The 27,827-nt window shown below is 39.7% G+C and overlaps 3 protein-coding genes across 5 annotated transcripts; 1 reads left to right on the top strand and 2 right to left on the bottom strand.

The window, feature by feature from the left end:
- Positions 1 to 30: 30 nt before the first annotated feature.
- On the top strand, positions 31 to 6,435 carry mtif3 (mitochondrial translational initiation factor 3). Its single transcript, XM_019274744.2, has 4 exons — positions 31 to 142; positions 2,705 to 3,161; positions 3,721 to 3,872; positions 4,799 to 6,435. The coding sequence occupies exons 2-4, from the start codon at positions 2,708 to 2,710 to the stop codon at positions 5,027 to 5,029; spliced, it is 837 nt and encodes a 278-aa protein (XP_019130289.2). The 5' UTR covers positions 31 to 142; positions 2,705 to 2,707; the 3' UTR covers positions 5,030 to 6,435.
- On the bottom strand, positions 5,316 to 18,552 carry heca (hdc homolog, cell cycle regulator). Of its 3 annotated transcripts, XM_010739364.3 has the most exons (5): positions 17,989 to 18,532; positions 12,421 to 13,453; positions 9,537 to 9,703; positions 7,073 to 7,227; positions 5,316 to 6,641 (listed from the first exon to the last, which is right to left on the bottom strand). In XM_010739364.3, exons 1-5 carry the CDS (start codon positions 18,128 to 18,130, stop codon positions 6,477 to 6,479), a joined length of 1,662 nt encoding a protein of 553 aa, XP_010737666.1. In that variant the 5' UTR covers positions 18,131 to 18,532; the 3' UTR covers positions 5,316 to 6,476. The 3 variants fall into 3 exon arrangements, with proteins under 3 accessions (XP_010737666.1, XP_027140115.1, XP_027140116.1); XM_027284315.1 differs by lacking the exons at positions 5,316 to 6,641; positions 7,073 to 7,227; positions 9,537 to 9,703 and adding exons at positions 10,384 to 10,401; positions 11,091 to 11,381 and having other exon boundaries at positions 17,989 to 18,552; XM_027284314.1 differs by lacking the exons at positions 5,316 to 6,641; positions 7,073 to 7,227; positions 9,537 to 9,703 and adding an exon at positions 10,281 to 11,381 and having other exon boundaries at positions 17,989 to 18,552.
- A 1,639-nt stretch (positions 18,553 to 20,191) lies between these two features.
- abracl (ABRA C-terminal like) lies at positions 20,192 to 24,533 on the bottom strand. The gene is made up of 3 exons (XM_010739365.3): positions 24,402 to 24,533; positions 23,151 to 23,216; positions 20,192 to 22,829 (listed from the first exon to the last, which is right to left on the bottom strand). The coding sequence occupies exons 2-3, from the start codon at positions 23,209 to 23,211 to the stop codon at positions 22,645 to 22,647; spliced, it is 246 nt and encodes an 81-aa protein (XP_010737667.1). The 5' UTR covers positions 23,212 to 23,216; positions 24,402 to 24,533; the 3' UTR covers positions 20,192 to 22,644.
- Between the last annotated feature and the right edge of the window lie 3,294 nt (positions 24,534 to 27,827).

Below are 27,827 nucleotides of genomic sequence, written 5' to 3'. Positions count from 1 at the left end.
AGTAAAGTCAATAGAGGGCAGTAATGCAACTCAAAGGATGCAAACTGCCCTAAAAAAAGGAAGAAGAAGCAGCATAGATGGAGGAAGAAGACATAACAGTCACCCTGCAGCAGAGAGCATGAGTTAACGACATTGATCTACAGTGAGTACACAGCTGCAGCTGCAACATAAGACAGGATCGGGGGGTTTGTTTACAGACGAGATCAGCGTTTGTAGCTCAGATCTGATCATTTGCATGTGCATTAATGTCTCCACAATGTCAGCCCGACATTAAACTGTGAGCAGCTCTGTCGGTCATCTCCAGACTCCAAGTCTAAACTCTCACAATTTAATGTTGACATGTTCATTTTGCAGCATGCATGCACTGCAAAGCGTTTTATGAGTTACTCATGTCTGTCGGTCAGTTCGGGATAACAGTACTCATGGACTTTATAGTAAATGTTAGATTTTTCACAGGCTGTTACAGAATAACACGTGAAGGAGCCTCACTGAAGCACAAATAAAAGTGTAAAACTTTAAAAGAGTTATGTGATAGAATAAGTCCCTGTTTGTGATGTGTGTGGTGACTTATAGGGTGGTTTAATTGGACGATTTTATAATAGAGGCTTAGACAAATTCAAGTTTAAAACAAGATTCTGGTCATGAAGCAGAAATTAAATTAAATTTTTATGCATATTTTTGTGATATCAGGTGTGTCTAACCTGAAAAATTAAATAAATAAATAAATGACTGACTGATTGATTATTAACATATAACATAGGTTTATCTGACATAATACCTACAAAGGCCAATGCAGCGTCAGTCAGGAGCTATATTAATACCTTGATTGTAAATATATTTGTACTGGTTCTGGCAGATGACAGTCATGATACAAAACATTGTTTGTTGATCCCGAGGGAAATTCAATCATCCAGCAGCATGAAACACAGTGAACATACATTAACGTTAACCTATAAACCCAGTAAACATAAATTAAAGTTAACCTATAAACACAGTAAACATAAATTAAAGTTAACCTATAAACACAGTAAACATAAATTAAAGTTAACCTATAAACACAGTAAACATAAATTAAAGTTAACCTATAAACACAGTAAACATAAATTAAAGTTAACCTATAAACACAGTGAACATAAATTAAAGTTAACCTATAAACACAGTGAACATAAATTAAAGTTAACCTATAAACACAGTGAACATAAATTAAAGTTAACCTATAAACACAGTGAACATAAATTAAAGTTAACCTATAAACACAGTGAACATAAATTAAAGTTAACCTATAAACACAGTGAACATAAATTAAAGTTAACCTATAAACACAGTGAACATAAATTAAAGTTAACCTATAAACACAGTGAACATACATTAAAGTTAACCTATAAACACAGTAAACATACATTAAAGTTAACCTATAAACACAGTAAATATACATTAAAGTTAACCTATAAACACAGTAAATATACATTAAAGTTAACCTATAAACACAGTAAATATACATTAAAGTTAACCTATAACACAGTGAAGATACATTAAAGTTAACCTATAAAAACAGTAAATATACATTAAAGTTAACCTATAACACAGTAAATATATATTATATACATTAAAGTTAACCTATAACACAGTAAATATATATTACAGTTTACCTATAAGATAAATCTACATTTAAATTAAACCTTTGCTAAGATCGTTACAAATAGAAAACTATATAAAAAGTAAAAAGTTGTTGATAGAAATAAGAAATAAAACTACAAATAGAATTAAATTAGGCTGTAGACAATGAATCTGGGTCACAACATAAAACAGAGGTAGTGCAGACAGAGTCAAAAGTGACGTTGACAGAATGAGATTGTCATGTCATTGTCTTATGGCCGGGGGGACGAAAGAGTTTTTGCATGGACTACAACATCTGTAACCGCTTGTCCTCATCAGGGTTAGTGGAGCCTTTTCCAGCAGACTTAAGGAGAGAGATAGGCGGGTTACACCCTGGACAAGTCTGCAGTTCATCACAGTGCTGACACATGGAGACAACCAACCATTCATGCTCACATTCACACCTACGGACAATTCAGAGGCACCAATTAACCTGTTAAACCCACACAGACACCTGGAGAACATGCAAACTCCAGACATACAATCAAATATTCAACTCTCCAAGTAGCACTGTTTTGACATTGACTGCATTAAAGTCCAGCAGCTCCTTTCAGCGTAGGCTGATCCGACAGTTTAAGCAGGAAGCAGGTTTATTCCTGTTGTAATGTTGAACACACCAGTTCAAGAACCAGAGCGAGTGTTGGTCCTGATCCACACGTGGTGACTTGTCCAGGGTGTACACCGCCTCTTGCCCTAAGTCAGCTGGGATAGGCTCCAGCCCCATGGTGACCCTGATCAGAATAAGCGGTTGCAGAAGATGGATGGATGTATTTCCTGTCTGGAGCCGCGATTGCAGTCATGGATGTATGCGTGCGCTACGTGAATGACGTATCAGGCTGATATTGAAACAAGATATTTTAGGTAACATGCCAGCTACTTCTTCAGTTTGATTTCATTCAAAGTGTGGTTAGATGATTTCATGTTTAAATTACTTCATTTTAAAACAAGCTCTCAGTAAAATATAAAATGCATCTCATTCACAATCTCCTGAAATATTGAGTTTGATATAACAGATCTGGCAGCTCAGCTCCTCTCTCTTTGTATCCAGGACATGTCTGCAGGTTGTGTGAGGTGGCTGCTAAGCCGCACAGTGAGAGCTGTGTGTGGCGGCAGCCCTGGCTGCCGGACACCGTCATCGAGATTTACCGTATGCAGCGAAAGAGCCAACATCATCGCTTCCTCCTGGAGGTGGTCTCCGTTCTCCACTGCTGAAAGCGACACAGAGGCGACTCCACAGAAGAAGAAGAAGCAGGATCCCCGAGCTCACGCCACGATCAGTACTGTCGGCCGCAAGATCCCGCACCGTCTGATACAGGTGATAAGCGACACGGGCGAGAACCTGGGCGTCATGCACCGCGCACAAGTGATTCAAATCATGGACAAGGAGGGTCTCAAACTGGTGGTGCTCAGTGAACACAAAGATCCTCCAGTCTACAGGCTGATGAGCGGCAAACAAGTCCATGAAGAGCAGCTGAAACTACGGGAGAAACTGAAAGCCAGACCACGTATGTATTTCAGTTCAGTTGTATTCCTGAGGATTAATTTTATTTTTGAACAAACACAAACCTTCGTTTCACTACTTTGCAGCTTAAATTACGAGTCAGACTCCGATTTAGAAGCTGCTTCATGAAACAAACAAAGTCAGAGCACAACAAGTAAAGTATCAGAGTTTAGATTCAGTTAGTTTCAGACATATTTCAGGCGACTGTGGAGGTTTGACTGATCTGATTGTCTGATTGGTGGCCACAGCGTGATGTTGCACTGCGATTTTTTCAAAAGTTGGATCCTACTCGACTTCTCTGCCACATTTTTGTGTGGACACCTCTGCAGTCCACACTGCCGCAGCCAAAACGCACTGAAATGAGTGGAAAAACCCGCGTTTTCACGGCAGCAACGCATCCTGTTTGTTTGCAGTCTTCAGTCTTGTGTACCCCATTACTTTGTAAAGGACCTTGCGACTAGTTCCATCTCAGTAACATCCAACAGATCTTAGAGCAACCAGTTGTGCACACTGTACGTGAAACACAGCATATGAAATTGTACTCATCGTATTCATATTTGCAGCCCCCGTGCAGGTGAAAGAGCTCACGTTTACAACTGGCATCGCAGCTCACGACCTCACCACCAAGCTGAAACAAGTGGAGAGCTGGCTGGAGAAGAAGCACCACATTCGGATGACTCTGAAATCAGGACGAGGGCAGACAGCAGCCAACCTGGTGAGGAAGAACACTCACATGTTGTTCCCTTATTAGACAGTGCAACTAACACTCACAAGAAATGATGCTATCCAATATGTCTGGATTTGATTTCTTGACCTTCAAAAATAGACAGAATATCTAAGTATGACCTTTTTTAACATTTTTTATTAACACCTCAAACAGATCCAAAATATTCTGTGTGCATTCCCAAATTCAACTTTTGCATCGCAGATTTAAATCCATCTGCCAAAACAACTTAAGTCGCCAAATTAATTTTTTAGGGACTGTTACAAATACTTGTTTGTATTAAAAACAACAAATCTCATCCTCTATATGGTTATAACTTCCGAATCAGTATCAGACAGGCTTGAATATGGAATCAATCTCCCATTTAAATAGTTTTAGGTAACTTTTTTATGCTTTGTAACATGTAAATTTTTACGTCACATTCAGTGAGTGAGGTTTGTAACTGTAAGTAAAAAGAATGCCACCATCTTCAGTTAAAACTCTTTCTGTGTCATCACCTTCTCTTGATTGTTTTCAGTGGGCCTCCACACAGACAAAGCTTGGAAAGATCCATCCTCTCACCCACCTTTACTTTTCTTAAGTTAGTTTTAGCTCAATTCCTGGATACCTATGGGATCATGATTACGTTATTTGATCATATGAACACTCAATAATTGAGCCAAGATAGCCTAATAATGCTATTTGACATCACTTCAGACTACAATAAAGACATTAAAAAGGTTGGTTCTTTAGTGCCCGACTCTGGGAAATTCATCAAAACTAATGAATCTCTAAACTTTGAATCTTTTTTTAAAATGATCTCCTTTTGATAACTCTCCTGAAACTGTTGGCGTCTTCCCACTTTACAGTCCTCTGTCCTAGCACAGAGACGCAACAAATCTTCAACATTTGTTTGTTCGTTCTTCCGTTTTCCACAGGACACGACTCTGGAGGAGATGGTGCAACAAATGGGGGTGATGGTTGGATTCGTTTCAAAGCCAAAAGTCGTACGTGACGGTCGAGCAGCCATGTGCGTCCTCCGACCGCCTTCAGCGAAGGAACTGTCACAAAAGGGGAAAAAAGAGACGGCGACATCGCAGACTGACAACGCAACTCCGAGCAAAACTGTCAGCAACACTGACACAACAGAAGAGACTTTACAGCAGTGATCAGATGGAAATAAACATTTTTCACAAAGAGTGTCAGAGTTTGGTGTAAGTTCGATGTGTAATTATGATGCGTCCAGCTAAAGGGGCCGTTAGTCCTTGGAAGGTGGCAGAGCTGCGGTGGTACCAGAACATTCTCGTGTATGTGTTGAATGAAGATCTTATTTTTTTGGTGAATGAATAAATGTTTCGACGCCATTTTCAGTTGTAATACACCTGTACTGGATAATGTCATCAGCTAAATAACAGCATGTTGTCCTGACGCCTAAGCTATGGGGCAACACAGGTGTTTTTTTTTTTAAATGGGACCTGTCAAGTCATTTTCACCATAAATGTGGATATAAAATCATGAATTTGCCTCAATCTGTACGACATACAACACCCTCTATTCTCAGACACTCAATTCAGATCAGGAAAAAGTAAAAAAGAAATCCTTTTAACAGTGGAAAAAATGGAAGAAAGGAAGAGCAGGAACAACCAAGGAGGGATGTTGTGAATCGTGACACGTTCTTGTCAAATAAAATCCAGTCTTTCGGTAACACAGTGGCAGTGAAAGTAAGGCAGCGACCAAGAGCTACAACGTTCCTGCATCAAGTTGGTTGCATTTTTCTCTCCCTCGTTTCTTATCATCTCTCCACTGTTTGTCCCCAAAATGCTCCTTAGCTTCAAAATACAAATAGGTGATGAATTAAAGCAACATTATGTAACTTTTCTACCATAAAATAACAATACAATGACTTATAATCAGGTGAATTCACTCTGCGAACTGCACATCTGTTCTCACACTATGTAACTTCGTGATCCGGGTACGATCATCCACGAGAAGTACGTAACACTTTTAGGGCACTAAATCACACACCACTACAACTATTTCACTGATTTTATGGAGAAAATTATGGAGTATAGAGTGAAAATATAGTGTTGTACCACGTGAATAAGTTGTTTTCAGGGGGGAAATGGAATGGGAAGGGAATACAACGCTTTTTTGACTCTGACAATTCACAGGAACTTTTTCAGGTAAAGGATGATCAGCTGAAGGTGTGTGAACCACTTGATGACATGAAGATATCAAACCAACACCAGTGTGTATCTTTCTCTGCTTTATTTGAGATTTATCTTTATGTTTTTGGTAAAAAACAAAAATAAAAGCAAATTTTGGCGTACAGATATACATTCACTTGTCACAGATAAATGTGTTTGCTTGACTTGAAGGGTCAGTTCCACACTTTTATCAACACCTTTCTCTCAACAGTAGAGATACTGTCTTGGAACTTTTTTTTTTTTTGTGTGTGTGTTTTTAAACTAGAGTCATACTTTTCCTATACATAAAAAGAGAACTCAAAAACAAAAACACCTTAAGGCCCAAAAAAATAAAATCTTTTCTAGATTGTGTTAGAAAAAAAAAAAAAGGAACAAAAGCAGCTTAACTAGCATGCAAGAACAGCATTTGTCAATAAGCCTCGAGTACTTTATAGGAGGAGAAAGGTTTAACAAAGTGATAGTCCAGGTTGCCACAGTGAGGGCACTGCTGGACGTTGCTGTACTCGGAGAAATACTGCATCCCGACTCGAACGTCCACCACCGGCTTCCCGCAGTGTTTACAGTTGAGTCGAGCCTGAGGACACACAGGAGACGCAGGTCAGTTAACAGGATGCTGAACTGAAGCCGAACAAGACAAAACACTCTCAACTCACTCGCTTTATCTGAGCTTTCAGCTGCAGCTCACAGTGTTTGATAAACTGTGTGGGGTGGAGCCAAATAAATGATTAAACAAACAAACAAATCATAAATTGTTGTCATTTATTATGGTAACCTAATAAATGCTGCTTGAACTGTTGTATAAAAGCAATATTGCATGAGAGGGAGTGCTGAATATCAGCACGGCTGTGGTGTGGTTTGCAGCTTAAGTTAATCACATCGTGCTGAGATATATATATATATATATATATATACTATAATTATATATATATATATATATTAATATATATGATATATATATATATATATATTCTATTATCTTATATTGTTGTTAATCAGCGTTTCTACCTGGCAACATGGTGAAGCAGCCAGTATATCGTAGGTGTACATGGTGCCCAGTTGGTGCCAGCTCCCGTCCCAGCGTGACTTGCACTTGATGCAGACAATCTTGTGGACGCCTTCTAAACAGTCCACGCAGATGGCGTAGAGGTGCATTAACCTGCCTGTTAGGAATAAAGACATATAATTAACAAAAGAACAAGTCAGTTTGTTGTCAAACCAGAACACTCAGTCAGGAAAATCAATAAAACAACAAACTCCTGATTACTTCCTTTACTCATTATCACTGACCAAAGTACTGGACAGTCAGCAAACTTCTCCACAAATAAATCATGATGTCTATAACTGAAGTGGTTTCAATTCCTAAAAGAGCTCCCTGACCAAGTATCAAAATTAAACTTCCCCAGTTCTGTACAGCTAAAAAACAAATAAACTATGCGAGTAAACCTCATCAAACTGAAGTTATAGAGGAACTACAATGCTTACCACCAAGTCACAGTAAACATGAATGCATTTAGCAACACTGCAGTCCAAAATTGGTCACAAGAGAGTCATGATTATGGTGTTCTGATGTGTTTTGTGGGAACCCACATGTTTTCCATTTTCCCCACGCCAAAATCAGTCTTCAATCCTCTTAAAGGGGATAAAAGATTTAACTGTTAAAGGTTCTGTAACACTCAGTAAAGCCTAGTTAATAATGACACCTTTGGGGGGTTACGTAAACTGCGCTTAGCATCTTCTTGCTCCATAGCTGTGCGAGCATCGTCCTGGGCATCCACTAAAAAACACGAGACTGAACGCTGAAGTTAACACTGAATGCTGGGAGATAAATTCATATTAGGGATAACGTATGTGCAATGTTCCTATATTTTATTTAGACCATTGGCTTGTTGTTTGCAAAACCCCCGATGAGGAAGTGTTTCGAAGCAACCAGACCCACACCACTATCCAATGCTACCAGGCTTTGCCAGCTAACGCGAGCAATTTACCTCAGCCAGATCAGCCCCAGAAATCTGGACAATAATTTAATGTAATCCACCCGAGACAATATTTACGTTACGTTATCGAGCTAGTCATTTATCTGCATTAGCAAGCAAGCTAACGTTATCTAGTTAAAACCACAATATCACAACTGACTTTGGACTTTGTGCTGGACTACGTGTCGTCATTTAATTGTTAGCAGACTCCACTTCTAAAGTTTGGAAAATGGATTGTAGGTTAGCAGCGAGAGAAGCATTCAGTAGTTTTGCCGTAATGTTCGCTTTGACTTTGGACTTGGCTCGTCACATCCTTTGGATTACAGTCGTCCCTCGCTATATCGCGGTTCACTTTTCGCGGACTCACTGATTCGCAGATTTTTTTTGTGTCATTTTTAATCTTTTTTTTTACAGCGTACTGTACAGTATGAACGCGCATTGTGTTCTGCGTCCTAAATTGGCTAAGGGAGTACTGTACGAAATGCGTGTAAAAAGGTGTATACAAGTGTGTGGTTAGGGGTTTTACGGCCTTAAAACATGTATAATAATTGTAAACCTTACTTTGTGGATTTCGTTTATTGCGGGTTATTTTTAGAACGCATCCCCCGCGATAAACGAGGGACCACTGTATTGCAGAAAATATGTCCTGAGTCCTTTACGTATAAATCCGTCCACAGGCTGTTATAGGAACTTATGGAAAAGCTTACTTTTTAGGTTATGTTGCACCCTTTGGCAATAAAAACATAAAATTAATATGTAAAATTGCTTCAGAATCTAACACATAGTCCTTTTAACTACCATTAAATAAACAAAGCAACATCCACACTGACAAACCTCACTTTTTTTTTAACTACACAGCATTTCTCTTGCAATATTTATATTCTGCCTGACACAGACGCATTAAAAATTTAATCAATAATCCTTTCATACTGATGCGTATCAAGGACTATACATATCAAAGCTTGTGGGCCAGCACATCAAAGAAGCTTTGTGCAGCCACTGAGCTAATTCACATTCATACTAGACTGTGCAGAAGCCAGCATAACCTTTTATGTCTATATACACACGGTATGGATTTACGGATGGATTAACCAGTCGTAATTTGGCTACACAGAAAAGAAAGCTAACACAGACAGAATATACAATTAGTGAAAATTATTTTGAGAACTGCGTGTATGTAACCACTTAATATGTTTTTTTTTTTAGGCTAAATGCTAAACATCAGTGTCCTAACACAACTTGCGAACATGCTGATGTTAGGAAATAATTCTGCATGTAAACACCACGTTATGCAATCTCAACTTTTATGATGCAGGCTAATTCTTTCCACCCACTTCCAGTGTTTATGCTGAGCTATTCTAACCAGCTCCAACTCTTTCAAATGGCCAACATGTTTGGATTATTTTGAGCTGTCTTAACTCCATATAACATAAGACGACATATATAGTAGTATATAATCTCAGGTCTCGTGCCAGGATCTTGAAACCAGGTCTAACCTTGAAGGTGGCAGGGGACGTCATACTCAATCTCGTCGTGGCGTGAAGGGCTGAGAAACAGAGTCCCGTCCACCAAAGGAAACTGTTCAAACACAGGCAGCGCTCTGTGGCACAGCGCACAGTTGACTACGTTTCTCTGGCTCGCACTGAGGGCCGACAGGATAAACCTGGACAGACAACATGGACATGGACAGACTCAGAATATGGACAGCATATTCGAAACACCACAATGGTTCTGGTGTGTGATATGATTTCTTCTTTATTAGACAGATTCCTGTTGACTGCCAACTTTCCAGACTGATACTAGTGATATTAAAGGTGAGGTTAAGAACTTGTGTACCTCTAACATGATGGACCGCAGCGCACTAATGCCAATGAATGTCACCTCACCGTCTACGTATGTGCGTGAAAAATCTCTTTGGAGTTTTATGTTTCATGAAAGGATTCATTCAAATGACCTTCAAAGCAACATTGTGCAAGTTTTCCATCATAAAATAACAGAACAGTCAAACACTAAGTCACACATCACCAACTATTTCACTGATTTTGGTGAAACTGGATCATATTTTATGGAAAAAAAGGTTTTCTGGTTTTCCCTCGCTGTGATTTACAGAGTTTCCTGATGGACAGTGAAGTAATCTACTGACAACTGTAGCTGCTGTTAGCCAACTTAAGCTCAGTTTGTTAGCCAGACTGCCCAGACTGAGCTCAGAGCACCTGGGGAGTGTTAGTGTTCGTACCACAGGATTGTTTTGGACCACCGGGAAGAAGAAGAAGAAGAGGAGGTTTACAGGCTCAGGGTGTGGGTGAATACTGATGGGGAGTCGAGCTAGTGTCGTGCCAGAACTGGAGCTGAGGCTGTTGCCTATTTACATATCCAGCAGATATATGAAGAAACAGAGAAACATTAATTTGTTTAGTTACCTTTAGTTGTCTTAGTGTCTCTTTAGCTGCTAAAAGCTAGTCACTACCTAAACTAGGATTTTTATGTTAACTGTTGATTTGATAAAGTTGACCAAAATGAGTCACTGTGAAATATTCATAGCTCTGTTTATCATATTTTACATTGTTTATGACACAATCAGTAAAGACAATTAATCAAGGCTGCTGTAAACATTATATTATGGTTGTATTACGGTTACTGGCACTGATACGAACTTCACATAGATAAAAAGTATAGTCCAAATAATTGCAGAATCTTTTGACTATAACTAAACAAATGTAGGACAAACACACTATTCTTTACAGTGATGTTAAGCGATGTTGCAGCAGAATAAAAATCTTTTTCTGTTTAATGATTATAGAAGCTCTTGTGTCTTTTCAGTTGATCAGACAGCTGCAGCTGATTCAAAGTCCACAGTTTAAAATATTGCTGTTGATTTATGAAGCACTGAGTACTTTAAGACCAAATTTATGACCCGCTGCTCCATTATAAACCAGACCACTCAAATGGTCTCTGTTTTCTGTCCCCAGAGTCAAAACAAAACACGGAGAAGCAGCTTTTAGTTTTTATGCTCCACACATCACAGAAAACAGCTGAATGTATTCATTCACACAGCTCAGGTTTATCTTGTATTTCAGCCTTAGAGATAAGGTGAGGAGCTCCAAGTAGAGCCGCTGCTTCTTCGCATCGAGAGGAGCCAGCTCAGGAGGTGGTTATCTGGATTAGGATGCCTCCTGAACGCCTTCCTTTGGAGACCCCGGGGGCAGACCCAGAACCTGCTGGAGGGACTACATAGCCTATCTAGCCTAGGAACACCTCGGGATCCCCAAAGGAGGAGCTGGAATGAGTTGCTGGGGAGAAGGACATCATGAACACCCTGTTCAACCTGCTGCCACCACGACCTGACCCCGGATAAGCGGAAAGAAATAGACAGATGGATGTTTTATATTTCCTCTAAAATCCAGTTTGTATGTGTTTGAAAGTTTCTTTTAGATCACATCTCCATGCCTTTTATGTATTACACACAGCACTTTGAATTTCTTTGCTGCTGGAAGGTGCTGTACGAATAAATTTGCCTTTTTTATGAAGTAATTTAGTAGCTGAACAAAGACTGATATTCAGAAAAACTTCAGCGTCTGTCACTTTTTGTCTTTGGCGTGTCTTTTAAAAAAAATATATTTGTGGAAAAGAAGAATAAAATGGCTGCTTTGCCACAATTGTAAACTATCTTTAATATATTAAATCACTAATATTCAAATTGCAGTTATCTGGTCACAGGTGTGTATTCATCAAATGTGTAATAATCGTGTTATATTAACACATACTGGATAAGTTGCAGTAAAACCAGTTAACAAAGGCAACTTATTAGAAACAATGTTTCAACCAAACATATATTTTACTTAATACAAATATGTTCAACTTGAATTTTATTGTCAGACCACTAATATCATCATGATGTTTTAACAGAAGTTCAACCGTCATGATGATATTAACAGACTTTCCAGCATGCATTGTTAAAACTCTCCAGAGACCTCCACTGTTTTGTAGTCAGAGGAAAAACAGCAGACATGATGGAAACCGGCTGTGTGTCTTTAACTTAAAGTTATGGTTGTTCCTCTTCGTAATAATGAAAACAACGTGATGAAGGTCAGTACAGAATTCAGCCTGGCATGTTTTATACTGACTCTTGTGTACGAGAAACCGTCACAGCTCCTTTGTTTCAAGTTCTGATGGTTAAAACGGACTTTCAAACTGAGCTTGTCAGATTAAACTTAATATTTTATAGTTTGTCTAACTTGTTTTTTCACATTCAAAGCTTGTTTACATATTCAAGACTCACTAAGTATTCAATTTAAAGTTCAGTTAACTCATATTTTAAAGCAAAAGCAACATAACTTTGTATTTTTGAGTTGTGCCAGATAAAAATGTTTTATAGTCTACCTGCGCAGCTCTTCTCCCTGGCCTGCCTGGGCATCGTCCTCCATGCGGACGTGGTAGGTGTTCAGTTTGTGTCGAGGGACGTGGGTGAGGAGCTCTGAGAGGTCCAGCCTCCTCAGGAACTGCACTGGATGAGAGTGGGTGCCGTCACCCACGCTGCTAGAGGTGAGCCGGTGGTGGAGCGGGAGGGCGAAGGACAGCGGCAGGGGTAGAACAGACCCTGGGTCGAGGTGAGCTCCACCGCCGGAGGCTCCCATCGAGCAGCCGCCTCCCCGACCGAGAGCTCCCCCGACCAGGAGGTGTTTCCTCTGCGGGTCCATGTGGACGGCTGATTTGAGGAACTCTCCCAGAGGACGGGAACCTCGTAAACCTGCTCCTCCGCCTCCTGATCCGAGGACAGCAGTGGGGGAGAAAGGGAAACCAGCTGGGGGAGACTGCCCCGGTGAGTCACATGGAGACTTCTGAGGAGGTCCCAGACAAAAGGGTCCTCCTGCTGCTGCTCCTCTCTCTGAAGAGTTCTGCCGGTCCACTGATTGTCTCCGAGGTAACTCCTGACTAGAGGCTCTGTGGGACAGTTTACCTCCTCCTACAGCTCCTCCTGGTAGCTTGCTTTTCTTGGCCTCCTCAAAAAGCCCGTCCACGGGCCCTGCAGCACCTCCGCTGGCCCCATTCCTGCCCGTGCTCCTCTCAGACGGCTTCTTCTTGCGCTCATCCTGCATACGCTTCACCTGATACCAGTCGGTGTCTTTCTTTAGATGGCCCTGACCGCAGCGGCAGGAGCAGAACCTGAAGGCCAGATCGTAGCCCTTCTTGGTCCACATGTTCTGCCGGCACTGCTTCTCGTTCCAGGATCGTGCTCGACCGATGCAGTTGAACTGGACGAGGATGGAGCTCTCCCACTCGTAGAAACACTGCAGATGCATCCAGTTGCCGTAAGGGCAGAGCTCGTTGTTGCAGAGAACCCGCTGGTAGTCGTCCTTCTCCAGGTCGATGGGACGGCCCAAGCTGCAGCCAAGAGGGGTCGCACACTGGCCCTCTGGGTAAAGACAGGAGTGGGGGAGAAAAGAGGGTGATTAACTGACTATTCACATCACTTACATGCATTCTACTGAAGTCAGTAACTAATGATCTTCTGTCATTAATTTCTCTATAAGTAGCATCAGATTTTGCAGTTTCTAACAGGAACAGTCCAAAACCCAAATGTCCCAAAGGATTCAACTGAGGGCTGTGACTAATCTTGATTGATTGTTTGGTCTATTAAACATCAGAAAATCATTGCTCACGATCTCAGAGAGTCCAAGGTGATGTCTTCAAAGGAACAAAACCCCAAAATAATGCATTTATTATAAAATCAAGACAAAGAAATGCAGCAAATTCTCACATTTAAGAAGCTGGAACCATCAAATGTTTGACTTCAACGATATTGAATTTACACTGATATGAGACGCAGAAAAGCAAACAAAAACTCAAATATTTAAGAAGGTGGAACCGGTGAATATTTGGCAGATTTTGTGCTATGCTTGATTTGTTTGATCAATGATTTACAACTGAAATGATCGTCAACGACAAGGACACGTTAGTGCAGCAATAAGTACTACCAGCAAAGAAGGGGGATAGATTTAGCATGTCCAGTTGTTGGTAGTGTTGGAAAGGAGGTCTTCAGGTGGTTTCTGAAGGTTGAGATGGACGGCCATGATCTGTTAGGAACTGGTAGGACGTTCCACCAACAGATGAGAAAAGTTTGGATTGTCCTGAGCGTACGAGTGGCAGAGCCAGACGTTGTTCAATGGAGGAGGTAACGTGTCTGTATGAGGACATTCAAGTAGGTGGGTGCAGAACCGGAGACTACTTTGTAGTCAGCATTAGTGATTTGAATTTAATGCGGGCTGCTACGGGTAACCAGTGTACCTCAATGAGCAGTGGGGTAACGTGACCTTTTGGGTTGATTGAAGACCAGGCAAGCCACCAGATTTCGGATAATCTGAAAGGGTTTCAGTAATCAAGTCACAAGAGCTGAAACAATCAGTTGATTACCGCAATACCACCACAAAATGTTCCAGTTCCAGCTTCTCATATGTGAGGCTGTGCAGCTTTTCTTTGTCACATATGAGTAAAGTGAATATTTTTGGTTTTTGTACTGCTGATTTAACAAATCAAGACATATGAAGACCGCAGCGCTAAAAACTATCAAGATTGCCATCTGTTATTTATCTGTCAGTGACATAGTGGATTAATATCTTCAACACTAACATATGCGCACTGACCTAACCAGAAAACGGTGCCATTAAAAGCAGTCTCTCCACTTAAAGATACATTAGCAATCGACACAAGGTGGAAATGTTAAAAAGAGAGATTTCAGTGTCCTTGCCGCCTCCTCGCCATCGATTTATGAAACTCAACTAGCCTGTGAGCAGCTCCATTCAGGCTTTGTCAAATCTCTGTGTGAATCAAGCAAATGTGGGCACACGGCCTCTGCAAGAAGCAGCTCATGATAATACACACCGTGGGTGTGTGTAGGGGTTAAGTTTCCTCCTTTTCCGGTACACTGTAAGTGCTTTTTTTCTCTCTAACGTCACCACACAGAGGAGAAAAATATACTTTCCCATGCATTTTTAGACCTGTCAGTGCTGCACAGGCGTTCTAGTTCAGCTTGAATGAAGACACAGAAACCCAGAAATCTACAAAGATATTCTCTAAGATGACTTAAAAATACGCTTTACTCACAAATATACATATTCATTTATTGATTCATTTTTGGTCAGTTTAAAGGTTGTGTCATATTCAGATTGCTGAAGCGCAAAACTCAAAGATAATTCAGTTCACCGTCAGCAGACTGAGGACGTTCGGCATCCCCACAAAACTTCTACAGGTGCACCGTCAAGAGCTTGTTGACGGAAATCACTACAGAGAGCAGTGGAAGTGGCGCAGCACATCACAGGCGACAGACACTCGGCCATACGGGATACATATTCCATCAACGGTGTCTGTAGATGGCACGCAGCATCTTAAAGGACAACAGCCACCCTGCTTACAGACTGTTCTTCTTGTTACTGTCTAATGGCTTCTAGCATCAGGCCTTCAGCTGCATAACTCATAATCTAACAGGACTGCTGTCTGCAAAATATGCACGACCAACCCTGACTGCTGCTCCTGTACCAGGACTGATATTTGTCTAATACTTTCACTCTCAATGCTCAATTTATATATGTTTCAAATAGTGTAGTATATCTGGTTTATTCATATCTATTCATACCTCCTTTATGAGCTCCTTCAGCAACAGACGAAGGAGCTCTACCACTCTCGACTTCATGACTTTCTTCTAAACTATGCACAAAAAGTTTGGAAATGTGTGTTTGGTAGATTATTTCTTTGTTGCAACAATGCTTCCTGGCAATAAATCTTATACCATGGGAAAGTCTGATTATTTCCCTTTTAAATGGTGCCACATTTGTAAGGAACGTGCATTTGTGGAATGAGTATGTGAGCTGTGCCCATGAAAAATTTGCCAGATCACAGCTTTTCTTTGCTGGTGACTGTTGTGTTGATGGCGTTGGGGCGGCACCTCCTTCACTGGAAAAACAACGCTTGTCAACATTGGAGGCGATCTCAATCTCTCAAATTCTGCAACCAGTGGCAGTCCCATATCTCCACAGTCTGCGACCAAACTCGCAGGGGGGCGGGGGGGACCTGACCTCAACCCCACTGAACACTTGTGGGACCAGCTTGGGCGTGCTAGAGTGACCAACACGACCACGCACGGCTGACTTGCAAATGCTGGTTAAAGAATGGGACGCCATCCCACAGCAGTGTGTGTGTGACCAGCATGAGGAGGAGGTGCCAGGCTGTTGTGGCTGTGTATGGTTCTTCCAAACGCTACTGAGGCTCCTGTTTGCTCAATGAATAAATTGTTAAATTGCCAACACGTCTTGTTTCTCCAGACTTCAATCATCCCAATCCACCAAACAAGAGTCAACAGAGAAGACACATTTTAGCTCATAACTAATCATGGATGTACACGAGCTACACGCCACCTGCATAAAAGCGACAACATACCAGGCTGATATTAAAACAACATATTAATTCCAGCATCATATTTTGATAGTACTATACGTTTTATATTTATTTATCCAGGGAATTCTTCCAAGTACCACGACAAGGAGGTCAGGTACCACCAGATCAGCTGATCAGTTTTCTGATGATCAACTTAATGATTAATATACAAGAAGAAGATAAGCATTATTAATTTGAATTTCTACACATATAGGCCCGTAACACAAGCACACACACAAAGAGCTAATAGATGTGTGATGGTGGAGTGATGGGCAGCCACGGAGCAGCAGCCTGGGAGCGGTGTGATCCATGCTGGACTTGAACCGACCACCCTCCGGTTCCCAAATCAAGTCAAGACCACTAACTTAAAAAAAAAAAACAGGCTTTAAGTGATAGTTTTATTAAATAAATGCAAGACTGGTGCAAGCTTTACTCTTTTAAAGCAGTGTAGGTATAACAGGTGTACATTATAAATGTCCTAACAAAGAAATAAAGTTATTATTTTGCTATCTAACACTATTTCTCAGAATATATTGCACTAGTGCAATAACCTGCATGTGATCTGACCTCCTGTCTGTTTTTAAACCACATTGCAGAGGCGCAGGAAGCCCCTCGTTGTAAAGTCTGTGTGAGACGAAGTTGAACTTGAGTGCGCAGACAAGCGGCGAGGTGTCAGTACTACCCCTGAGGAAGGCCACAACCAAAAAAAAAAAAAAAAAAAAAAAAAAACTGTGTGCACAAGGTGCGCGAAAAGGAAAAGACAGCTGAGGCCTTGCACGTTAGCCTCACTGACACACCAACATGTAACAAGCCACGGATCAGTAACGCAGATGTAATAACGTTCAAATACGTGTTGCATTGTGTGATTAAGACTTCCTGAGGATATGTTTGCGCATGAGGAATATTACATGCATAGGGGTAATGCCTTGTTTTGCCCAGGTGAAGCTCCTTGCGCCAAACTCCATTCATAAATCTGACCATTTAAAGATTTATCGCGCATTACGCACGAATAATCCGCGTCAAATCCACATTAAAGACTGTTTGTGAAACCACAGCAACCACTCTTAAACTCGGCTTGCATAAAACAAACAAAGCAACACCTGTCTTTGTGATATTTAAACTTTTTCTCGCTCTGGTCTTGTACCAAAACAAACCACAATGGCCTTTTTTTTAATGTGCGTAAAGCAACGACACAGACAAGAGATCCAATGCAGCTCAGCGCAAACTACCTGCTGGTTCACACATACACAACAAACACTCATTTGACACAAGGCCTCGAGTCGTGATCGACCATCATAGCCTGGTATACATGCAGATAATCGTGTCAGCTTTAAATGGATGCATTTTCAAACCGGAGTTTGGCACCGCTGTGCAAAACGAGTGAAAGGAGCACGGTGCCATTTCTGCAGTGCATGCACATTAATGTCACGGTCGTACAAAGACGAGACAAGCCAAGAGTTTCCCCCTGGCAGGAAGACAGCATCACTGAACTTGTACATCTGTGTCCGTTTCCTCTCTTACCACTCGAGCGCTCGCTCCTGGGTGCAGCCGCCGCCGCGGCCGCGCCTCCTGTTGCGGCCGCGCAGGCTCCATTTTCCTGCTCATCTCCGCTGCTGTTGGTGCGTTTGCTTTTCTTTCCCTTGTTGTTCTTCTGGTTGGGCATTTTACAGGATTCGGATGTCAAGAGTGTTAATTTTTCGACCTCTATCAGCGGCTGCTGTCATCTGACATTTCTGTGGACTCCATGGTTGGTCGCCAGTGTTTTGTGTTGTTGCAAGTGTTTGTTCTCTTTGTGTTGCTGCTTGGTTTGTTTTTGGTTCTCCTCGTGGTCGACAGGTATTGTGTGTGTGTGTGTGTGTGCAGCAGTTTTAAAGAATAAGCTGCTGTAACCTTTAAAGAAACGAAGGCGGGTCCGTCTCTTGTTTTGATTCCTGCTCCGCTGTTTTCTTCCACCCCCTGACGTCACAGGGCCCCGCCCCCCGCATTGGCCTTCGACGATTTGTGAGGCGTTCACGTCCTGTGGGAAAACACACATTCACTTATTTTAACAACGAGGTTGATCTTGATATATGTTGTTAAGTCTTAAGTCTGAAAATATGAAGCGATAGATGGTTAGCGTAGCTTAATGGAAACAGGGAAACATCTACACCAGGGATGTCCAAACTCCTTTTAAAGAGGGCCAGATTTGACAATGTGAAGATGCCCGGGGGCCAATACTAAGATTTTAAAAATAGAAAATACAAATGTTTTGCAACTATTTTTCATTTTAATTGTCACAGTTATCATTTAAAAAAAAAAGACAATGTAACCAAATCTAAAACAATCAGGCATGAACAAATCTAAAAACCAGTTCTTCTTTCTTTCACATCTGGAGTCAAATAAATTGTAGGAAACACGTTAAACTTGCATGAATTTGATACAAATCTTAACCTCATGTTCATTTCTAACATATAATCACTAATGCAAAGTCTGTTAACGTTTAAGTTTAAAATATATCACTCTGTCTCTTGTCTTTAACAAAATCATTCATAAAATAATATTTTGTGTCAAATCTACAGATATATAACAGCAGCAGTTATGTCCTTAAAGGTTCAAATGCTTCATCATGTCAACCAAAAAAGGCAAATCTTCAGCCATACAGTATCTGACAATCCTCACAGGCCATAAATAATATATTATAAAAATGATGCATGAAATCTGACCACGGGCCGTAATTTGGACATCTCTGCGCTAGACCAAGTGGCAACATCTGTGGATGGGAAATAAAGCCAAAGTACTAAAAATTATAATTCCCAGATCCACAACTTTGCTGATTTTTAAATTAGCCGGGAGGTGGAAGCTCTTCAGAAACATACGGGTGACGGCACACACACGGCCTCCATTCTTTATACTGCCAGTGGTAAACATGTTTATTTCTGCTGCGAAGTTGGACATTTGAACATGGGGATTTATGGACATCCATTTGTTCTGTAACCAGCCTCAAGTGGACGTTTGAGGAACTGCGGTTTTTGGCACTTCTGCATTGGCTTCACAGATGTTGTCAGATATTCCCACAGTACCTGAACGCAGCCAGAGTCTCAGCAGAAGTTGTAATGAGTTTCACATACCTGTGGGGAGGCATCACTGTCTTATTTACAGTTATGACAGCACATATTTCGTCTGCCTGGGTGTTGATCATTGGCAGTATATAGGGCAGTGATAAGCTAAAAAAAAATCTCAGAAGTACATAGAATTTAAATGTTTTATTTTTTAATGTTTAGCTTAGTTTAATGTGTTTTTAGTATGTTGTTTTGCTGCTTTGATGTTCTTTTATGTATCCAGAAAATGTATTATTATTACTGTTGATTTCATGTTTAAGGTTGGCATTTTATTACATATTTTACTGTATAAATAAAAAAATAATTTTTCATCAAAAGAAGCACCCTTTTGCTATATAATTGACATGAAAATACTATATGAAAGCTGTATAAAATGAAGGTTTTGCCATGAAATATGACATGCATTTTACTGTACAATTAACTGTCATTTAAAATACTACTTTATTCTGTATAATTTCCCTTAAAATGCCATATAAGTAAAGGTTTTGTAATGAAATATGAAGATTGTGCTTCTTTACATAGCCATTAAAAAGCAGCGTATTCTAAATTAAAAGTAAATATCCAATTAAGTGAAGTTACAAAGTGTATTTCAGGAGTCATGCGACAAAAACACACAGCGAGGCAGGTTCAAGGCTTCAAGTGTGAAGGTTTTATTCCTTGGAGTGTATCCCACAGTAACAGACACCTCTGTTCCTTTAGGAATGTGTTATTGCCAATACAAAAAGACAGTGATGACGTACTTGAACACATCATGCAGGCATCCCACTCGTTCACAGAAATGGCTTGAGGTATTGGCACTGCTCTGATCATAATGTTCTCCTCTTGTACTGAATCTTGTACTGTGATTTGCATTTATGTTCAGGCGGCCACCTAAAACTCACTACAGTGTAACGACAGCAGGATAATTCAAAATGACATCTATGCAAGCAGCGTGTTTCTTTGCCACGCTTGTTCCTATAACTTCTCCAAACTCGACACCAGCTTATTGTTCGTATTCTGATGATTACATTTCACACAGCGGATCTTAGAATACAATATAAGCTCGTTCGGTTTTCCTGATTTTGACACCGTTTAGAGAACAGTCACAAAGACAGTGAACAGTCTGTCGTGTGGTTTAGAAAAGAAAAACAAAAAAAACAACAACACATATTTCAAGTCAAACAGCAAACACCTGAACCTGTAAGATTATAGCTCGGTTGATATGACAGCAGTGAATGAGAAACGGGTCTTATAAAACTTGCAGATGAGGCGAGGTGGATGTTAAATGTGATGTAAAAAAAAAGCTGTCACATTCAGGCAAAAACTCTGAAGACTGTTGGTCCCTCTGATGTGTATCCGAAACAAATCACATCTGCTCACGTCTAAATAACTGCCAAAGCTATGGAGACCGAAAGATGACCAAAATTAAATTAAAAAACAAGATATTATGAAAGAAATTGTGTGAATAAAAACAGACAAAATGTGTAATATAACCATTAAATTGTTAAATAATCGAATATATTTAGCTCAGGCAATGTTAATTGATATTTCATGATGCACTTTTCCCTCAATCCAGGCCAGAGACAGTTGGTGATTGGCTGTTGCTTTGATCTATATGAGACAAACAGCCAATCATGTAACTGTATCCATGCCTCGGGAAAATGATATTTTGAAATAAAAAGAGCTGAAATCTTGATATGTTCTTGTAAAAAAAAAAAAAAGCTGAATTTAAGAAATATACTGCGTTATTTCACAATTTCATGTTCTATTACACATTATGTCTGATTATTTATTTAATTAGGACCACTTTGGGCCTCCATACTGAGCTGGATATGTTCTGACATTTAGCAAAATGGACATTTGCGGACACAATTAAAACACCCACAAGTGACGAGTTTTCATAGCGGGAAGCCAAACAAAGTGTTCACGCCTGATCTGCAAGTATCATTTGACCTACAGTACAGAACAAAGTGTGGTGAAATAAAAAAAATTACAAACTAATAAAACTATAAATGCACATCGTGTCGCAAGTAAGACACCTAATTTAAGCCACAGGACAATTAATAAACATATTTTGGTTGTGTCGATTTGGTCCTGAGAAACCTATTAAACATTATTCATCTTTTGCATTTGGCACCGATCCCCCCCGCCCTTCCTATAATTATACACTAATAAAAATTGCACGAGAAATCCATTTTGCCATTTGCTCATCAGCTACTTCTTTACGAAAGGAAAAACTCGGGAGTTTGTTGACCGCTTATAAAAAAGATGGAATAAAAACTACTCTAGCAGACTGCAGCGAGTACAAAAAGGTGCAAAAGTTTTGTTTAAAATGCACTTTGTCTTTGTAGTTTCATACGAAGGAACTGATCTTTAGTTTTCCAAAAGCACTGGTCTAATAAGATCTTTTTTTTTCTTTTTTTTTTACAAAGTCCACAAGAGGTAGTATGAATGGCTCGTGTAAACAGTAAATGTTGTCTTAAAGCTGAGCTAGATTAAATGCGATAATATTTAACATATTACATGTTTTTAGCCTAATGCAGCTTTAAAAATCAACAATTTGTCCAGATCAGAGTGCTTCAATTAAACAGAAGAAGTTTGTATCTTGTTCTTTGTGTCCTTTATCCTATCACTGATGCCATCATGAGAGGCATTGGGTCGTGATAGTTTGTAATTTTTCTAGAAATGAACAAAAAAAGAATCCCAAATGAATGCTTTACATAAATTATTACACTTCCGATTTGTGCGTTTATAGTCTTAAAAATGGATCAAAATGACATGTCAGACCCGTGGTTGATAAAAAAGCAGCGCCTGAGAAAGAGAACTTTTTCTTGTCATTTGAAACTGTGAACGTGGACGTTCAGAGTTTCATAATATCTGCTTGGCACAGTGAAATCAAATGAAATCATAAGCAGACATGTCGTCCGGGTCTATAAGTGTACTGTTTGATCTAATCTGTTTGGTCATAATGTTTGAATTTTAAACATTGAAGGAAGAGAACTGAAAACACAAGCCGGTACACACTGCAGAAGCTCAGTATTTTGGAAGGACTCAGTATGATCCGCAGTTGTTAGAAGCTCATCTGGTCCAAACTTTGGCCTCATTCTTTTAGCAGGACAACCTCAACGTCATCGTGGACGCCCTGTAGAAGCAACTCGGCCTGGTAGCTGACCACCTTCCTCTTCTTGGCCGCCTTCAGGGTGCCCACCAACGCCTCGAAGATGTTGGCACAACGGTCGTCACTAAACAAGACCCCAAACTTCACGGTGGTTTGACCGTCAGCATCTGAAATAACAAGAGTAATGCAGATTGATGATGTTATCCAAAGAGGATGGATTATAATCTGCCTGTTTTCTGTCCGACCAACTGTCCAGAAATGAAAGATATTCAAAAATTTGGTTGTCTGACCAAGGCTTATTCAATCAATGCAAAGTTTCAGCAATAAGTGGCCTTGTGGTAACTTTGCCTCAGAGAATTGCTGTTATAGTAATTCTCTGAAATTTCCAATATGACCCTGAACACAGCATTAGTGTGTCTAAACAACTGTCTGAGAAACTACTTCAAAATAAAAGACATAATATATACAAAATAATAGCATGGACTCACTTTTCGTGCCGAGTCGCTGAATCTCCTCCACCAGCAATTTTACTTCATGTTCGACATTCATTGTTGCTAGAAGGGAAAACAAAACAAAAAAAAACAATTATAAACTATATCTATTAATTATGTCGTTATCGTGGGAAAACAAAAAGTTTTATTATCTTGAGAAAATGATTTACTTACCTTGAGATAAGATTTAACATAATGACATTTATAAAATTGATATCTCGAGGAAACAAATTAAATTAACTCACTATAACAAGAAAACAGAGGTAATAAAATGTAGGAATGTATGACTACTTGGGGCTTCCGTAATTAGGTAGAATCTGCCCGACGGAGTTAATTTGAATAAAATTTGTAAGTTAAGTGACTGACCCACTACGGAGACCCTAAGCAGTCACACATTCCTACATTTTATTCCCTCGTATATTATTTCCTCGCATTAATTATGTCGTCATCTCGGGAAAGCAAAATTTTATTATTTTGAGATCTTGATCAACAACATTTGTTGACATCATGGCATTTATAACTCCAGGAAATAAAATATATGAATGTTTGACCATTTGGGGCTTCCGTACGATTGCACCAACAATGATGTAAAAATGAATAAAACAACAGTTATTTAATTATTATTGAGTGATTTTTTATGATTAAGATATTTAAAAAAAAAAAGCTGAACTTTTATTCTCCGGTGTGATTTTATTTGATTATCAGCGAGGTCATTTTAATGTAATCAGATTACTGAAGGCAGTTTGGGACTGAGATTTCCTCTCTCTCCCTCTATTATAAGCAGCTGTTATTTATGCGCAATAAAAAATGCAGTTTTATTTAATCGATTAACACAAATAAATTGAGCACAAGCAGCAGGTTTAACATGAGGACTGACTGTGCAACATGCAGAACAAGCTGCAGCACGAACAGGGCGGATATCACCAATGCGGAAACGGACGAGTAGCGCTCCGAGCTATCCACCTCACAGCACAAATACTCATTGTACTTCCTCCATTTCAGCGGTGTGCACTCATACATAAGCGTGGATTAATAGTCACGTTTCAGACACGTTTTTCAGCCCTTCATATACATTATTAAAGAGCAAAGAGCAGCAGACGTGAGCTCGCCGGTAACGTTTTAGCTTCTAGCGTTAACTGGGTTGAGTTTTTAGGCTGGTGCACGGATAAAACCTGCGGGCGACACAATAATTTTATGAAAGTCGAAGTGGAAAACAGGTTTAAATGTAACATTAACTCACGGATTTACCTTTTTAATTCGTCTGGACTGCAGCTGGATGATGGTGGACGACCTCACCGTGTTCAATCAGCGCCGGTGCTGGATAACGCTGCTGCGTTCACGGTCTGCTCGGAACTTTTTAGACTTTACTAGTTTTCTTGATTTCACTGGGGAACACATTTTTTTGTTGATTTAGGTCTGACAGCTGTTGCAGAATCCAAAACTGATCTCAGTTTTTCTCCATCACGTCAAGTTTTTTAACTATAGGATCCCTGTTTTCTTAAAAAAATATGAAAAATACTGTACTTAACAGATATGTGCTTGTTTTCACTAAACAAAAGTAACACAGTTTGTGCAATGATCTTTTTGCTCTCGCCAAACCATGGGGATACCAAATGCCAACTTTTCACGTGTTCCTTTAGTCCACATGCGTAAACTCTCGATACACTGCTTGCACACTTTGTGAGGGGCCCATGGCTTGACTTGATCACAGAGTTTTACTTTAAGATATGCAAAATATGCTTGTTTGACACATGCACTGATGTTTGCTTTCCTCTGACTTGGAATGATGAAACTAGCACAAATATAGCAAAAGGAGTCAGGGTTGTTTAGGCATTTACATTCACCAGACATGATCTGGAACAAAGGAAAGGAATTATATTGGTATTTTAGCCTATATACAGATACAGATATTTATATATTTATCTTTTTATGTCTACGTTTACCTGTCAAGTCCTGTTTGTACTAAGAGAGCAAAGTGTAACCGGAGTCAAATTCCTCGCGTGTGCACACACACCTGGCGAATTAAAGTCATTAAAATGATTCTGATATGCAATGTCTGATGTTGTGGACTTTGTTTGCATTTGTATATTTTATGGTATGTCTATAACAAATCTTTGATTGATTGATCATAAGCAAAATAAAATTCACCCTTGGTACAGCTGTCATGAACAGGGAAATTAGAGACCAAAACTGTTTTTTGTACCAGGCTGTAAACATGTTTATTTCTGCTGTGAAGTTGGACATTTTAACATGAGGACTTATGGAGACTGACTCACTCTTGGCTTCACAGTCACAGAAGTTGCAGCTTGGATGTTATACACGTGTTTTGATTAAAAAGCTGTTGTATGTGGCTATTAAAAGAGAAGTACAAACATAAAACACAGAACCAGAAACACACGAGCAGCCTCGTCATATTACTTTTACATCACATAAACAAACGTCAGAATCACCTCATGAATAAAACTTCACCTACTAATTAAAGTCATGAGATGCAGCTGAGAGCTGAGTGACTTTCTGCTAAAGTGGCACATTTGGGATGATAAATCATGAGCTCTTTCTTTGGTAGCTCAAATTTCCCCATTGCACTTTAAGGCAGCATAAAAGCTCATCTGACTTCATCGTGACACAATGCCAGACTAGGACGGTGTGTGCCCCTTATATGGCGTGTTTGGACAGAGGATGTCTTCACTCAGCCTGTAATCCGCCTCTGGAAGCAGGTCACAGTCTCAGGTCCAACTCACAGGTTAGACATGTCGGTTAGAGAGTCACCATCAATGAAACTAACCAGTACAATAGAGACATTTCCATCACACGGAACATTTCCATCCAGGACATTCATTATTAATCAGCAGCCTTACCTCCATTGTGGGAGTATGAATCACCAAAGCACAGTATCAAGTTAGTTTTTATTGCAGTTTTGTGTCTATATAGTGCTTATTTGTAAATTAATGGGAGAATCTGGACTAGGTAGTATGCTTATGACAGGCTGGAAGAAACAGAGGTTAAAAAAGGCCCCAAAACTCATATAATTTTAGTTTAAGCTCTTAATTTGTAGAACTGATGTTTGTATACATGAAACTATGACACATGATTACTTTATTAATATTTATTAGCATATTATTAAACATTTAAATACAGCAGTGAGTGTCAGAGTCCTAAAAGACAGTCTCAAAGTCTAACTGCAGTAAATTGTCCCGTTTCCATCATCATAACAAGTCACGGTTATCGGTGAGGCTTTTATTTTGAAATCACTCATCCGGGTCCCTGCAGGCCAAGCAAGCTCGCGCTGACTCGGACCGTAGCCTAGTGACGTCACGAGACATCAAGTTAGCCATAAGAAAGCTAAAGATGCGACCGGAAGTTTGTCGAGTTTGTCTTCAAAACAAAAGCATAACTTTGTTTTGTTTTTTTTGTTTTGTTTTTTTAGGGAGCCTAATATTTATTAGATATAAATGTTCATGTATGTTGATCTTTATGTATTCAGAAGTCAGATTAATAAAGTAACCAGCTGGGCTCTTATCATTCATAAAAATACTTCAGCTGAAGGAAAAGGGTGTAAAAACAACTCTAAAATTGTTGGCTCATTATCAAAATATTTTGTTTTTTAAAGACAGAAAATGCCCCCCAGTGCTGAGAAAAGCCTACTTATCTTATTTTCCTCCCTCTGCAATGTGAACAGTTTTACTATGCTGGACGCGACCCCAGGATTGAATTAATTCCAAAATATGCAAAATGAAAGCACAAAGATGATGAGATGTCTGCTGTATATTCATATACCCATATAACTTTGGGCTTTCCCTTAACGTCACTACAAGCATGGCCAGTTTTAAGCACTAGAGAGGTTATTTGGTTAAATACAAATTTATTCAAGATTACACTTTAAGATTAGAACTTTAAAGGTCTGTCTTATCTGTGCAAAGCTAAAAATAGAAAACTATGTAAAAAAAAAAAAAAGAGAGTGATTAGAGACTAGAAACAGTCTGTGGAAATATTTAGAATCAGAATCACTTTATTGGGCAGGTGTGTGTGTCTCCACACTGATGCTGGGTCACTGGCTGAAAGGCCAGCCTCCTCTTAGCTGCTATCCCCTCCATCGTGAATGTGTTTCTGGCCTGGTTGTACAGGACTCTGTCCCCACTTCTGTAGGCCTCCTCCTAGGCCTGATGAAGCTGCCTGAGTTTTGCAGTGAACCAGGGTTTGTTGTTATTGTATGTGCGGAAGGTCTATCTATTTTTTAGTTATTTAGTCAAAGCAGGCTTAAACCAAGCTTTAATTGTGGGCTTCATACATTTCCAAATAATCAAATTAACTAGTGAAGGAAGATGTGAAAATGTTATTATAGCTACGTCTTTTAATTTGAAAGATTCTATCTATCTATCTATCTATCTATCTATCTATCTATCTATCTATCTATCTGTCTGTCTGTCTGTCTGTCTGTCTGTCTATCTCACACACATGTCCTCACAAAAACTGCATCCAGGTCTGAGGCTGCATCTATCTATCTCTCTATTTTTTATTTATTTAGTCAAAGCAGGCTTAAACCAAGCTTTAATTGTGGGCTACATACATTTCCAAATAATCAAACTGACTAGTGAAGGAAGATGTGAAAATGTTATTATAGCTTTGGGGGGGAGTGCACGTCTTTTAATTTGAAGAATTCTATATATCTATCTA

The sequence above is a fragment of the Larimichthys crocea genome, chromosome XI (assembly GCF_000972845.2).
Source record: "Larimichthys crocea isolate SSNF chromosome XI, L_crocea_2.0, whole genome shotgun sequence".
NCBI lineage: Eukaryota > Metazoa > Chordata > Actinopteri > Sciaenidae > Larimichthys > Larimichthys crocea.
This window is presented reverse-complemented; position numbering and strand designations above follow the sequence as displayed.

Bases quoted from the DNA above. Each gene is read 5' to 3' on its own strand.
- heca (XM_010739364.3), bottom strand. From the start codon at position 18,130: ATGCCCAACCAGAAGAACAACAAGGGAAAGAAAAGCAAACGCACCAAC. The intron at 9,704-12,420 runs GTAGACTATAAA...TTGTCTGTCCAG, and splicing joins CAGGGAGAAGAGCTGCGCAG to GTTTATCCTGTCGGCCCTCA. The intron at 6,642-7,072 runs GTAGAAACGCTG...GTGTGTCCTCAG, and splicing joins CTGCTTCACCATGTTGCCAG to GCTCGACTCAACTGTAAACA.
- mtif3 (XM_019274744.2), top strand. From the start codon at position 2,708: ATGTCTGCAGGTTGTGTGAGGTGGCTGCTAAGCCGCACAGTGAGAGCT. The intron at 3,162-3,720 runs GTATGTATTTCA...TCATATTTGCAG, and splicing joins GAAACTGAAAGCCAGACCAC to CCCCCGTGCAGGTGAAAGAG. The intron at 3,873-4,798 runs GTGAGGAAGAAC...CGTTTTCCACAG, and splicing joins GGCAGACAGCAGCCAACCTG to GACACGACTCTGGAGGAGAT.
- abracl (XM_010739365.3), bottom strand. From the start codon at position 23,211: ATGAATGTCGAACATGAAGTAAAATTGCTGGTGGAGGAGATTCAGCGA. The intron at 22,830-23,150 runs GTGAGTCCATGC...TTGTTATTTCAG, and splicing joins TCAGCGACTCGGCACGAAAA to ATGCTGACGGTCAAACCACC.